The 14728-nt window shown below is 35.3% G+C and overlaps 1 protein-coding gene and 1 long non-coding RNA gene across 2 annotated transcripts; both read right to left on the reverse strand.

The window, feature by feature from the left end:
• Nucleotides 1–365: 365 nt before the first annotated feature.
• Nucleotides 366–3858, reverse strand: LOC133678410 (uncharacterized). The gene is made up of 3 exons (XR_009835956.1): nucleotides 3751–3858; nucleotides 2749–2829; nucleotides 366–533 (listed from the first exon to the last, which is right to left on the reverse strand). It is a non-coding gene; the product is annotated as an uncharacterized LOC133678410 (long non-coding RNA).
• Nucleotides 3859–7903: 4045 nt separating this feature from the next.
• LOC133678913 (conserved oligomeric Golgi complex subunit 2-like) lies at nucleotides 7904–12959 on the reverse strand. The gene is made up of 12 exons (XM_062101429.1): nucleotides 12441–12959; nucleotides 11955–12149; nucleotides 11439–11775; nucleotides 10748–10909; nucleotides 10499–10598; nucleotides 10157–10372; nucleotides 9908–10016; nucleotides 9129–9329; nucleotides 8836–8943; nucleotides 8548–8673; nucleotides 8325–8459; nucleotides 7904–8150 (listed from the first exon to the last, which is right to left on the reverse strand). The coding sequence occupies exons 1-12, from the start codon at nucleotides 12903–12905 to the stop codon at nucleotides 8037–8039; spliced, it is 2268 nt and encodes a 755-aa protein (XP_061957413.1). The 5' UTR covers nucleotides 12906–12959; the 3' UTR covers nucleotides 7904–8036.
• Nucleotides 12960–14728: the final 1769 nt, after the last annotated feature.

The following is a 14728-nucleotide window of genomic DNA, read 5'->3' on the forward strand; positions in this document are numbered from 1 at the left end:
CCAATTAAATAAACACCGAAAGATAAAACTAAAAAAATATTAGCTTTAAAAAATATAAAATAAAATAAATAAAAGCTGAATAAATCCTCTAAAATTGAATTAATTTTTAAAACTTGCAACCTATAAAATCCTAGACAGAAGCTTGAGCTGTTTCACATGAAGTTAAAATGCTGAGTCATTTCCTCTGTTTCGTTGTAAACTTTGGACGTATAAGTAGGAAAAGAACATGTAAACTGTCACGACCCGAATCCTGGATCCATGACTGGCACATAGGCAAGGTTTCCCTCCAAGGTTTCATACATATGCGAACCCAAACTTACACACAAACTTATCCTTCAAAACTCAATCAGAGTTTAACGCAGTACTAATAACAAAATAAGCTTCATAATATAATTTAATTGTCTTAATACAAGAGTTAATATAATTTTATAGTTTTGGAGCACTAACTAGATATAAAGAAAAATGTACAAATTACAACCAAAAAAGCAGGTTCTGAAGGTCCAACAAAAGTGACCTGCTATCAAGCTACAAGCCTGAAAAGGTAAATAATTAGATGGTGAGTTCAACAACTCAGTGAGTAGATAACGTTCAATATATACACACGAGGTAATACAATAATGAGAAATATATATACAAGTATGGCTTTAGGTTCTTATGGAAAGGTTTCTCAAATTGGCCATAACAAGAAGATCATATGGTAAAACTCGTCAAAAAATCAAAATGCAATGGGCATGAGGCTCCGTACTGTGGGATGATCAATTCACACAAGTTGGTGTAATGTTTTGAATATAAAGAGATAGGAAAAGGCTACAGAGCCCTTGAAGGCTTAGATGTAAGAATAAATGAATGAAGGGTATTGTAGTAATTCAACAAACTTGATAAATATAAATAGAAAGAAAAAAAGAAGAAGAGAGATGTGTTTTAAGAGTGAAAAACTGACGGGAGAAGAGAAGAAAAGGGGAAGAAGAAGAAGAGAAAAGAGGAAAAGATAAGGGAAATAGAAAAGAGTTTGAGGAAATAAGTTTAAAGGTAAGATTTATGTTGTTAAATGTATAAATATGTTTTCTTGAACTTTTAATTTTGGTTTTGATGAATGTTAGGGTTTTGAAGATTGTGTTTTGGGTTTGATTGATGAATTAATTTGAATGTTATGGGTTGATTGTTGTGGATAATTGATTATTTAGTTGATTATGGAAGATTGTGATGATTTTGAGCTATGAATTGTGTAAATGATGAATTTTGAGTTAGAAATCTGGAAAGAACAGTAGGTTTTCTATTGAAATTCTGGGTTAGAGGTTGAAGATGATAAAATTACGGTTTGGTCCCTCAATTTTGGAAAATTACAGCTTAGTCCCCAAACTTTGGAAAATTACAGATTGGTCCCTGGAGTATATTCCGAGATTCTGGACAGAATAAAAGATGAATTATGGACAAAATTCCAGTATAGTTATGAAATTTTAACACTTTCAATTTGGTCCTCCAATTTGACAAAAAATACATACAATTTGACCATAAAATTTTGGAAAAATTCCAGAATGGTCCCTGGAGTATAATGAGATATTCTGGACAGAAATAAGGATTAATTATGGTCAGAATTTCAGTATAGTAATAGATTTATGATATTTTTAGTTTGGTCTTTCAATTTGACAAAAGTTACAATTTGACAAAAATTGAAGGACCAAATTGAAAGTGTTAAAATTTTATTTACAGGAATTCTACCCATAATTCATATTTTATTCTTTTCAGAATCTCGGAATAGGCTCCAGAGACCAATTTGTAATTTTCCAAAGTTTGGGGACTAAACTGTAATTTTCCAAAATTGAGAGATCAAATTGAATTTTCGTCATCTTCAACCTCAAACCCAGAATTTTCACAGATTACCTACTGTTATCCCCTGATTTCTAACACAAATTCACCATTCAAACTAAACCATAACTCAAAATCATCATTTTTATCTACAATCTCTCAAATTCAACTTAACAATCCATTACCCACAACAATCAACCTTATAACATTCAATTTAATTCATCAATTAAACCCAAAACACAAATTTTCAAAACCCTAACATTCATCAAAACTGAAATTAAAGCTAAAGAAAACATATTATACAAATTTAAGCATAATCTTACCCTTTTTACTTATTTCCTCCAACTCTTTTCTATTTCCCTTCTAATTTCTCTCTTTCCTCTTCTTCTTCTTCTTTCTCCCTTCTCCCTTCTCTCTCACGGTTTACTCTCAAAATATTCAGATCTCTTTTTTTTTCTTTCTATTTATATTTATCAAGTTTGTTGAATTACTACAATACCTTTCATTCATTTATTCCAACTTTTAAGCCTTCAAGGGCTTTATTGTATTTTCCAATTCATTAATTCAAAACGTTACATCGTGACAGTTGGTGACTCCCCCGACCAACTAGGGTTCAGATACGATGTGCACAAAGACTAACACTACCCTGTTAGCATGAGTATTCTAACTAACATACCATAGGTTCATAATCATAATCAAACAGACATATTAATATCTCAAGACTCAACTCATGATATCAATCAAATAAGGAGCTATAAATTTAGAAGTCAATTCAAAATATATATTGGTTCATATCAAGAATTCAGATTCAACAATTGATCATGCTTTATCATAACAATGATAATAATCAACATATATATTATCAAGAAGCATGATCCAATTCATATTACCAAATCAAATATTTATAATATTTCTCATGCATATGGAAAATTATCCACTCACCTGACTCGAAGCAAACATAAGTCAAAAGCAGATACCGAATGAAATCCTAATGGCGTCCTGCCGGTAGAATATCAGGATTATCTGAATACAAAATAGACATATTCAAGAATGACTCAAAAGAACATATAACTTATTTAATACACTTATCTAAGGGTGTATTCCCTAACCCTATATGTTTTTAGACTAAACTAGTTATTTTTTCTAAGAACCTAAAATCTAACGGTTTTCTCGAAATCTAATCCATAATAAAACAAATAATAAAATTGGTAATAATTCACTAAATAACCCTCAATTATTCATCAAACCAATCTGCAAAAGCTAATATTACCGCTAGGGACTAATCTGAATTTTTATCATATTTTTAAGGGTCAAAATGTAACTTTGTCAAATTAAAGGACCAAACTAAAATTGTCATAAATCCATGAACATACTGAAATTCTAACCATATTTAATCCTCAATTCTGTCCAGAATATCTCATGATGCTTCAGGGACCATTCTGGAATTTTACTAAATTTTTTAGGGTCAAATTGTATTTTTTGTTAAATTGGAGGACCAAATTGAAAGTGTTAAAATCTCATAACAATACTGTAATTCTACCCTTAATTCATCTTTTATTCTGTTCAGAATCTCGGAATATGCTCCAGGGACCAATCTGTAATTTTCCAAAGTTTGGGGACTAAACTGTAAGTTTCACAAATTAAGGGACCAAACCGAAATTTTGTCATCTTCAACCTCCAACCCAGAATTTCAACAAAAAACCTACTGTTCTTTCCAGATTTTCTAACTCAAAATTCATCATTTACACAATTCATAACTCAAAATCATCACAATCTTTCATAATCAACTAAATAATCAATAACCCACAACAATTAACCCCATAACATTCAATTTAATTCATCAATTAAACCCAAAACACAAATTTTAAAAACCCTAACATTCATCAAAACTGAAATTAAAGTTCAATTAACATACATTTATACATTTAACAACCTAATTCTTACCTTTCAACTTATTTCTTCAATTCCTTTCTATTTCCCTTCTAATTTCCCTCTTTTTTCTTCTTCTTCTTCTTTCCCCTTTCTCTCCTGCCGATTATCTCTTAAATTTTCAGATCCCTCTTCTCTTCTTTTTTTCTTCTATTTATATTTATTATGTTTATCTAATTACCACACTACCCCTCATTCATTTATACCCACTCTTTAAGACTCCAAGGGCTTTATTGCCTTTTCCTAACTCTTTTAATTCAAAACATTACCTAAACTTTCTGTAGTTTCGATGTATTCATGATGTCTCTATCTTGATTTTGGACAACATAACAAAAGAAATGCAAGCCAGAATGCCAACTGTTGTCTGGCAATCGGCATTATCAATGCACTTGCTACTTCGACAACCTTTTGTTCTGTTCACTTCTTATTCTTGTTTTTTCGAGGTGTATTCTTTCTTCCAAGTCAACCTAAAAGCCAACTTGCATTTCCTCTTCTTCCTTTTCTCCTCCTCTTGTGAAATTTTAGAATAAAAAAATAATAATTGAAACATAGTGAAGAAAGGGCCTTATCTATAGAAATGGATTGCGGTGTTTCAGTCAGCAAATCACCAAACTCATCAACGAAAATCGATACAGACAAGGTTTCCACTTTCCATGCCATCTTCTAAGGAAAGTCCTGCGGATGCAGATAATCGTACCAATAGCTGGTTGGATTCCAACCAGTCTTTCGTGGTGCCACCAGTGGTAAACTCGAAAGACATCAGCGTTTCAGTCAAGGAAACACTAAATTCATCTATGACTATGAGCAATGAAACAAACAACATTTCTTTTCCATCTTTTTCTGAGGAAACTCCTGTCATTGCAGGTAATACAATTTCCAAAAGCAGTTTGGATTCTGATCAGTCTACCACAGCTATGCCTGTGACAAATTCACAGTGCACTGGTGTTTCAGTCAATGAAACATTGAATTCAGGTATAACAAATGAAATAGACAAGGTTTCTATGCTATCTTTTTCTCAGGAAACTACTGCCAAATCAGATAAGCCTGCCATAAACAGCTTGGATCCTGATCTGTCTTCCATTGATCCGCTAGTGACCAATTCCCAAGACACCGATTCAATCAATGAAACACTGAAGTCATCTTCGAGTAATGAAAAGGACAAGGTTTGTATGCCATCTTCGTCGAGGGGAAGTCCTGTCATTACAGATAATCCCATCGACAAAAACAGCTTGGAGTCTGATCAGTCTTTGTTGGCACCACCTTCAGCAAATTCCCAATACATCATTTTTTCAGTCGAGGAAGCGTGGAATTCAGCCATGAGTGATGGAACGGCCAGAGCATCTATGCCTTCTTATGATGAAAGTCTGGTCATTGCAGATGATCAATTGATTGAAAAGAGCTTGGATTCTGATCTGTCTTCCATGGAGCCGCTAGTGACAAATTCTCAGGTTACCAGTGTTTCAATCAAAGAAACTAGGGGTTCAACTTCAAGTAATGAAAAGGACAAGGTTTGTATGCCATCTTCTTCGGGAAGTCCTGTCAGTACAGATAATCCTATCTACGAGAATAGTTCAGGTTCTGATCAGTCTATGTTAGCATCACCTTCAACAAATTCCCAATACATCATTTTTTCAGTTGATGAATCGCTGAATTCAGCCATGGGTGATGGAATGGCCAAGGTGTCTATGCCGTCTTCTTTTGAGGCAAGTTTGGTCATTGCAGATGATCGTTTGGTTGCAAACAGCTTGGATTCTGATCAGACGTCTACGGAGCCGCTAGTGACAAATTCTCAAGTCACCAGTGTTCCAATCAATGAAACACCGAGTGCAGCTTCAAGTAATGAAAAGGAAAAGGTTTGTATGCCATCTTCTTCAGGAGGTCCTGTCGATACAGATAATCCTATCACCGAGAACAGTTCAGAGTCTGATCAGTCTTTGTTAGCACCACCACCTTCAACAAATTCCCAAGACATCAGTGTTTCGGTCAATGAAACACCAAATTCAGCTATGAGTAATGGAACAACCAAACTATCCATGCCATCTTCTGAGGAAAGTCTGGTCACTGCAGATGATCGATTGGTTGAAAACAGCTTGGATTCTGATCAGTTTTTCATGGTGCTTCCCGAGAGGAAGTCCCAAGACATCGGTATTTCAGTCAGTGAAACATCAAACTCATCAAGTAATGAAACTGACAAGGTTTCTAATCCATCTTATTCCACGGAAAGTCCTGTCGTTGCAGATAATCCAATTGGAAAAAACAGTTTGGATTCTGATCAGTCTTTAACTGCACCACCGGTGACAAAATCCCAGGATACAGGTATGATTGGTTAATTTCTTCTGCTCCTTGCATCAATTATTCTCGCACAGTTTCCGAAGACATTTAATCAGAATTATGAAGTAAAATGTTCAGATTTTATCATAATTTTGTGAAAATGTCCCAGGCAAAAGGTCTGTATAATATAGACCTGCGGGTACTGGAAACAGAAATCTATAGATGTTGACTACCTTGTGTTTCCTACGTTCTTGACAATTCCATGTTCCATTTCACAATTCTAGCTTTGCAAGCTGCTTATATAAGTAAAACGTAAATCATCGTTGCATTTTATATGCAGTTAGCGAAGAGAACTTCTATGATTGTCAAGCCTGGCTAGGATCAGACTCTGATGATGATTTCTTCAGTGTCAGAAACGGTAAGATACATTTCCTCTGCCTTAATTTCTTCACATTTCTTTCTTGTCTTGTGCAAATGAGTTGAAGCATGCATCAAGAATTTCAAGTTCAATGACCTAAACAGCACACTGCACAAGCTCGATAAGGATGAGGTTTTATGATCCTATGCCTTGTCTGTTCCTTGCGGTTCTCTCTGTTATGACACAAGAGAGGCTACAGTCAGAAAACACATCAATCACCCAAAAGAATTGCATGTTTTTAGCGATTTTCTGGGTTTTGACAATCCTTTGATTTGCTGTTTTTAATATTCAGAGTATAGCAATGCTTCGAGCCGGCAAAGCAGCATGAAGGGGTCACCCCAACCTGACGAAATAAGCGATTCCAAACGGGAGCCATATCCAACAAAGGGAGGGAAGAAGCTTGTTGATCTCATCTATGATCGTAATAGCATGCCACCTGCCATTCAGGAGAGAGAACAGAGAGAGTCCAAACAAGAAGCTTCTCCAATAGATGAAAACAAGAGACTTGCTGAGCTCTTACAAGATCCATCGTGGAGTGACCACGCCAGTGATCACAAGAGCAGCACACCTGTCTTGAAGGAGACAAAACTTGTTGAGTTCTTTCAGGATAGCCACTGGAGTCAAGAAATTGCATCCACTCGTGCAACACGTTTTCCTAGTACTAAAGGTGATGGCAAACGGAGGGCAGACGTGGAAGCCAAGCATTTATCTCCTAGGGATGGAACTTCAACTGTGACTACTCCACGCAGTGGAGCTAGATATGTTAGTGGCAATCTTAAGCGGGAAAATACAGCCAGAGCTACTTACTGCTGCTTTCCAAGTTGGAGCCCAATCCGTGGCTCCCAAGGAGAAGAAAAGGCAAGCCCCTCCTAGAGGTCAAAGATACCACCACCTCTAGGTTCAGTCCAGTTTGCCTGACGGGGAAATTTGAGGGTATAACATGTACGTATTTATTATTTAAAAATATAATACAATAATTTATTGTTTTATTTTAAAAATTTAAACTCATCTAAAAATACTAAAATATAATAATTTAAAAAAAATCGAAAAACACTGCTAAACTACAAACTATGCGAATAGAATTTGAGGGACAAAACCCATGTTCTTACCCATGTATTTATTTAACTCATTTTTTTATGGCATCTGACTCATTGTTTATGGCATTTGTGGATGGAAACATGGTTTTGAGGTATAAATATATTAAAATAATATTTTTTATTTTTTAAAATTTATTTTTAATATCAACATTTCAAATCATTACAAATATTCAAAAAAATAATTTAAAATATAAAAATAAATAACTTTTAATATTGAAATTAATTCTTTTTAATCTTGGTTTGTTTGTGTTATAAAAAATTTTTTCAAAAATATTTTTATAACACAAAAACAATCCAAGATTAAAAAGAGTTAGTTTCAATATTAAAAGTTACTTCTTTATTTACTCGTGAATTAAACATTATGTAAAAAAATCAAAGTAGCTAGTACAAAATTCTTTCTTATAAAAAAAGAGAAAAAAGGGACTTCACACGGACTTCAATTTACACCAAATAAATGTGTGGGGAATTGACAAATGAAAGTAGATTAGTAACTGGTTGGCAAACAATGCCATCTCTCACAAATCAAACACGTTTTGTCTATCTGGGGGAGCGACACATTGCCACAGGGATCGATATGCAGGAATTTCTTTTGCATCAACCCCAAGGGTAGAGAGGTTACGTCCATACTCCTGATAAATTGCATACATGTAAGTCCAATAAAGCAAAGACCATTGCATTTGCAAACATACACACCAACTGTTCCTCTATATAGGTGGAGGTGACTATGGCTGTATGCATGCTTGTGCTTATGGGTGCGCACAACAATGGGTGAAAGATAGAGGGAGATGAAGGACAATCCTCACCTGAATATCAAGGAAATATTGCATACATAGCTTGTCGGTATCAGATACAGAGGGATCTGACACATCGGAGCTTACTCCAGCTCGTCTTTGGGCACCCTTCTTTAATCTCTGGAGTGAAGACTCTGTCTTCCTGGCCTGAGCATGATGAATGGACATGTTAAAGTCGAGAATTTCAAAATAAAGATCCAGTCAGATTAAAAAAATATATAATTTGGACACTAACCACACTGACGATTTCAACAACCATGTCATAATAACGACCAGTAATCTCAGTTGCAGCACCATGCCGTAACTCCTTAACAGTCTCCCTAGTCAAATAAGGGTTGTGTTTTTCCATATCCAGAAAATCCTAGAAGCAAAGTCATGGGGTCAATGCAAAGTTCATAATAAAACTAATTCACGACAGCATCCGTATGTTTAAAGCTCATTACAATATAGGACAAGTTACATCTCTGGAAGGCTGGAACCAGAGCAAAAAAAAAAAGTTACAAGCAAAGAAGACTATATGTACCTTCTTTAAGGGGCTTAACAACCCAGATACATAGAGTGAATGTCTGCTAGGAATAGGCTTATTAGTCATCCTGAAAGTCGTAGCAATTGCCTTCACGTCTTTCAAGCCCTGTGCAACAATCTTTGTTACTAAATGTTCAAAACACTAATTTAAAAGAGTCAGGGATAATGTTTCAATATGTCAAACTATCCATTAATAAATAACTTTTTATGGCAAGTATTACATCTAGAAAAGGTCCAAGGCAGAAGGAAGCCAAGCATTCTTAAACAAAGCCAATCCCAAATGCAGCTCACCTTAACAGCCTCATCAACTAGTGCATCTGTGATTGCATTGATAGCTAAAGGTGTTAAGTCATTTAATGACTTCCCACCTCGTAAAATGCTTTGTTTTACTAGATCAAGTACATCAGCGGAACATGAAGATAGAAGCTGAAGCACATGCTCAAGGTAATCTCCACAAACCTCAGTGGCCAAACAATTTATGTCATGAATAATCTGCAAATCAAAGAACCTCTATCAAAATGCTGGTTAAGCACAATCATTGTTACTCATGCATATGGGATTAATACTTATTTACAGTAAATTAATGTGGAACCTAAATTTAGGTGTTTTAAATCACAGTAACAAGATAATTCACACATTCCGTGCACACTTGCTACAATTACATTAAATAGTTACCATATAATGTGGTGTAAGTTGCTTCATTAGCTGGTAAAATAAATTAAGTAAAGAAGTCGCTATCTTTAGCATCATCACTCAAGTAATGTAAAAAAGTTAGGGCTATGAAGTGTAAGTGGTGGGATGATGGCTCACATAGAGAAAGTTCCGAGTTCATGTCTCACTTGATGCAAAGTACCTGTCTCACTTGAGCAAGACCAAGGATAGTAGGTGTCCATGTTCCAGGAATGGTTTGCATTAGCCACACTAGACTGCAAAATGGTCCAGAGTGGGGGGGTGTATAACACAATGAGATATCAAGACCTTTAGCTTAAGGCATTCTTTTGATCAAGATTTCAAGGTTTATATTCATGTCACACAAAAGACAAATAATAGAATCATGACACAACACATACATAGAGGAAATCATTAGGAACTGCTGAAGCTGCCCATTCATATCCGGAGTTGGAGCCAGTATTACCCGTCTTACGAGCAGCCAGCCCAGATAACAACCAATTTGAAAATCTGTCAAATGTTTGTTAATCAACACAAAGATTTTAGATATTATTTATTAGATATTATATCCAAAAAAGTATCCAAACAAGCAGATAATAGTACTCAATTATTGATTCTCAATGGACTTGTCCATTCTCAAGCAAACTGACCTTGAAAGAAGCTGCAATGTTAAGCGAAGAAACTTGTCAGAGCAGGAGTGGATGAGAACATCTTCTCTCCAGCAAGATCTCAGGCTCTCCAAAAGAGTGACGCTTTGTTTTAATGTTAAATCTTGCGAACTTCCATTACCAGAAGGTGAATTGTGAACTGGTATAAGACTGGTTGTCGCAAGTGCAGAATCCAGAGCACCAGCTATTTCCTGGAACCTGTCTTTAGCAGATGCACAATCAGCCTCATGACAGGATGTACCAATGCACCAAATAAAATTAGACCAACAGATATGTCAATTCAAAATAAACTTAAGAGAAAAGAAAAGAAGCTGTGCTGCATACCTCAAAGAGAAATAAACCCCAACATTCCATTGCTTCATGAACTCAACGTAAATGGCTTCAGCTCGAAACTTAGTGACAGCAGATCTGGATGGACAATAGCCTTGCATGACAATTGGACATTATAATTACAATGAACACAATACATTTTCATATAATCTTACAGAGTAATCATATCAGCCTGCAAACTTTCTTAATCCTGAGGGAGTAATGTAAAACAGAATCAAGTGTTAAAAAGGTGCCACATGCTACCTTCAAGATGACCCAAGAAATCTAGGCTTGATTTGTAATTTATCAAGAATTCAGTAGGTCTTCCAGGGGAAAAGGCACCTGGCTTTCCCTTTTTAATCGCAGAGAGAACCTCTTTCAGAATTGAATTAGCCAGGAAATCAAATACATGCAACCCTGAATTTTCTGGGAAAAAAAAACAAAAACAAAAAGGAAACAATAAGTTGCATTCAAAGACACAGGAACAGAGATGGTATATTCATGGCATGCCTTCATGATAAAAGGGATACAAGTTCTGAAAAATGTATTTACACTAAAATAACAGCAGGATAACTAGCAAGTATACAAGTATAATATAGAAGATTGTTCAACAGGGCACAACAATTTAATTCCAATGCTTTATGTAAAACAACATTTACCCAAAACATGCAAGTTAAACAGGGTGGCAGAGAAGGGTGACACCAAAAAAAATGAAATAAAGACAGATAAATTGGTCCCCCATGCAATTGAGATCAGTAAATATGTTAAGCAGTAATGCAGCTTGGATCAGGGGCACCTCAAGAGAAAGATGTTGACAAGAATCAACAGATCAACTCCAGGCCAAAAACAAAGCTACAAACATTGATCTATTTCATACAAGCCGATTAGCCAAATAATTGAGAAGAGGCTTTGCCGAGTTGTAAGGTGAAAGTGATAAATCAGTAAATGAAAGTACCAGCAGAAGATATCTCCAAAAGGAATTTACAGTCCTTCTCAATGCATTTCTTGATTTCTTGGTAGTCAATTTCAAGTCCATCTCCTGATGCCCCAACAACCCCTCCTGATGGTCCATGTGGAATAATTTTCTGTATTAAAGGAGCCACAATAGTCGTGCGAAAAATTTCTTCTGCACTACTGGTATTATCAATAGCAGCATAAGCACGTAAGCAGTTATAGATTGCATTTTCATCCCGGTGCTCCAGTCCATCTACAAAACAATGTCCCAAACTTGCATCCAACAACAAGCTCGCACCTTGAATCCTCTTCTCCATGTTCTGAATGAAAGGGAGGTTCTGTACTGGCATAAGAGAGAATAGACATGAGCACAAATTGTATGACCTTCTACGAAAAAATCATTGACTTTACTTCATTTTATATGCTTATGCATTTTCAACAGCCCTTGAACTAGAATTCTATAAAACTTGTTCCTACGCATATATAAAAAAAATAGTAGATATGAGCAAACACAGACCTGTGCATGAGCAATATAGAACTTAAGTCGATTCATCTCGCTGGCAATTCTCTCCAACAGCATGCTTTGAGTCTCTCTTACATTTGTCCCATTCTCAATGCTGCCGTTGCTTGCAGCATTCTTCTCTGTTGAATTCACATCTCCATTCGACCAATCAGCAGGCACACTCGGTAGCTCCTTTATTAGTTTCTCAACCTGCACTCATCAAAATACATATAAATAAAAATTACTACAAAAAATATGAAAAAAGAATTCAGCATATTCGAAAACCTAATTAGAGAAACAATCCCTTTCATTATGAAATCCAATTCTACACGCTTCTAAGATCTAGCACCCTTTTCACTCTACAAGACACACTCATCCCAAAAATGGCATCTCCTAATCAATAAAACGACATTCCAATTCTACACAAATTGTAGCTAGATCTAGTAAATCTTACTACATCACCAAAACGACAGAATCCAATCAAACAAAACGACCTTATACCTTAGAAACGACATGAAACGTGTCCAGCAACAACTCCAAAACCTCTCTAGTCGCCGCCGCTTCCGATCTCTGCTCCAATCCATTCTTCAGAGCCACAAGAGAGGACTCCACACTCCCTCTAAACCCTTCAATCTTCTCTCGGAGCTCCAATAACGGAGCCCGCATCCGAACGACAGCAGAATCCACATCGACCAGTTTGGTACTTAAATTAACAAAATCTGCGTAATCACGGTTGATTAAATCGATTAATTCGTGATTCAGGGAAGTTAAGTGTGCTTGGAGTTCCGATCGGAGAGTGTCGAAGGGGACAAAAGTTCGGAGCTCCGAAATATAAGAGTCGGAGTCGAAGTTCGGAGAGAGGAAAAGGTCCGGTTTAAACCATAACGGGTGGAAATCGAGCGGGTCCGAGAAGAAATCGGTAGCGGATCTTGGAGGTGGAAGTGTTTGGATCGGATCCACTGCCATTTTGGATTCCGAAAGAGGGAGAAATTGTGTGGGATACGGTGTGTTTTGGCTATTTATACAGTGCAGCAGAGGTGGGATCAATTTTATTTTGGAAAAACATTTTTTTAGTTAGTCCTCCAACTTTTTAATATTCTTCAATGTGCTTCCTAAACATAATAATTTGGATTCAGAACCCTAACCCGTTTCCAAAATATTTTTAAAAAATCTAAAAAGGGCGACAAAATAAAAAATACGTTGCGATTTTGACCCTTCTAACAAAATGTTTTTACCGAGACTCGACTTTAACCCTTGTTTGATCACTTTTCTTATAATTTTGTTTTAAAATTAAAAAAAAATTGTGTTTTCAAACCATTTCACGATTTTTAACCGTGGAGACAAACAAACAAAAGGCATCTTCCTGCCTCGTACCCACAGAAAATCAAGAAATGCTTGTTAATTTCGACATTACCTTCCTGAAAAGAAAGCACTTTGGCCTCCAAGTTCATGCTTGCTGGCGAAAAACCACACCCTCTTGTCCTTCATTCAAGCTGCAAATACACCAAAAAGATGGTGCATTATACCACCATTCCAAACGCTGCCAATACAGCACATGTTGTCATGACCTTTGTTCCTATTTTGTTTCTCCAAAATGAAGACAAATATACCTCCATTCATCCTCTTGTACTAGCTGCACATAAAGTTCAAAAACCTCAGTCATCGCAGCCCCATGACAGCTGCAAAAACAGGACTGAAACAGCCAAGTTATGTACGGTTGGATGGCCAAGATTAGTTGACTCAAATCAAAGGCCATGATTTGGGCAAGACAGCAGTGCTCTAGGGATTTCTTCTTGGACTATAAATAGAGGTTCTAGTTGAAGGAGGGAGGAGCACAAAAAAAGAAGAAGGAAGAAGTTGGAGGGAAAAGGAGGAAAGAAAAACAGTGAGAGTAGTAAATCGAGAGGGGAAGAAAAGAGAAGGGGAGAGAGAGAGAGAGAGAGAGAGAGAGAGAGAGAGGCTGCAGGGAGAAGAGAAACAAGAAGAAAAGGAAAGTGCTTAGAGTTTCGAAAGAGAGAAACAGAGAGGAAAGACAAAACAGCTAAGACCGTAGCAACAGTGAGCAACAGCAAATCATGTTCACTTGATCATGCATTAGATGTTTTGTCTTCATTTTATGCGTGCATCTAAAACCTACAATAAGCAAGTATTTTTTTTCGCTTTTAATTTTCTTTTCTCTATACTAATCTCATACTTAATTAAATATTTGAATTCGTTGTTGTTAAAAATAAATCGATAAAAATTATTATTTTTAGACATTAATATTAAAAAAATCAAAATCAAAATATTCAATAAAATCTATTATTTTTATGGATTAACAACGAAGCTTTTTTTTTATTTTGTTAAACGAAATTTACTAAATCTTTTACTTTTAGGAATTAATATCAAATTTTTTAAAAAAAATAAATCGATAAAATCTTCTATTTTTAAGGATTAACATCGAACATTTTTATCGAAGTAAAAATCTCTTATTTTTATGTATTATCATGAAAATTATTCATTTAAAAATCAAGATCGATGAAATCTTCTATTTTTAGGGATTAACATCAAAACTATAAACGAGTCTTCTATTTTTAGAGATTGATGTTATTTTTTAAAATAAATTAAAATATATCGCAAATAAGTTTACAAATAAATTTAGACAATTAATATCGCGCATATAATAAATTTAGGAAAAAAAATATAATAAATATATTTTGTCATTTAAAAGGATATGGGTAAGTTAATGTATATCTTTCCTATAACTAATTGTTTATCTAAATCTCTAAAAACAACATTTATTTTAGAAT

This window comes from Populus nigra, chromosome 18 (assembly GCF_951802175.1).
Source record: "Populus nigra chromosome 18, ddPopNigr1.1, whole genome shotgun sequence".
In the NCBI taxonomy this organism is placed as follows: domain Eukaryota; kingdom Viridiplantae; phylum Streptophyta; class Magnoliopsida; order Malpighiales; family Salicaceae; genus Populus; species Populus nigra.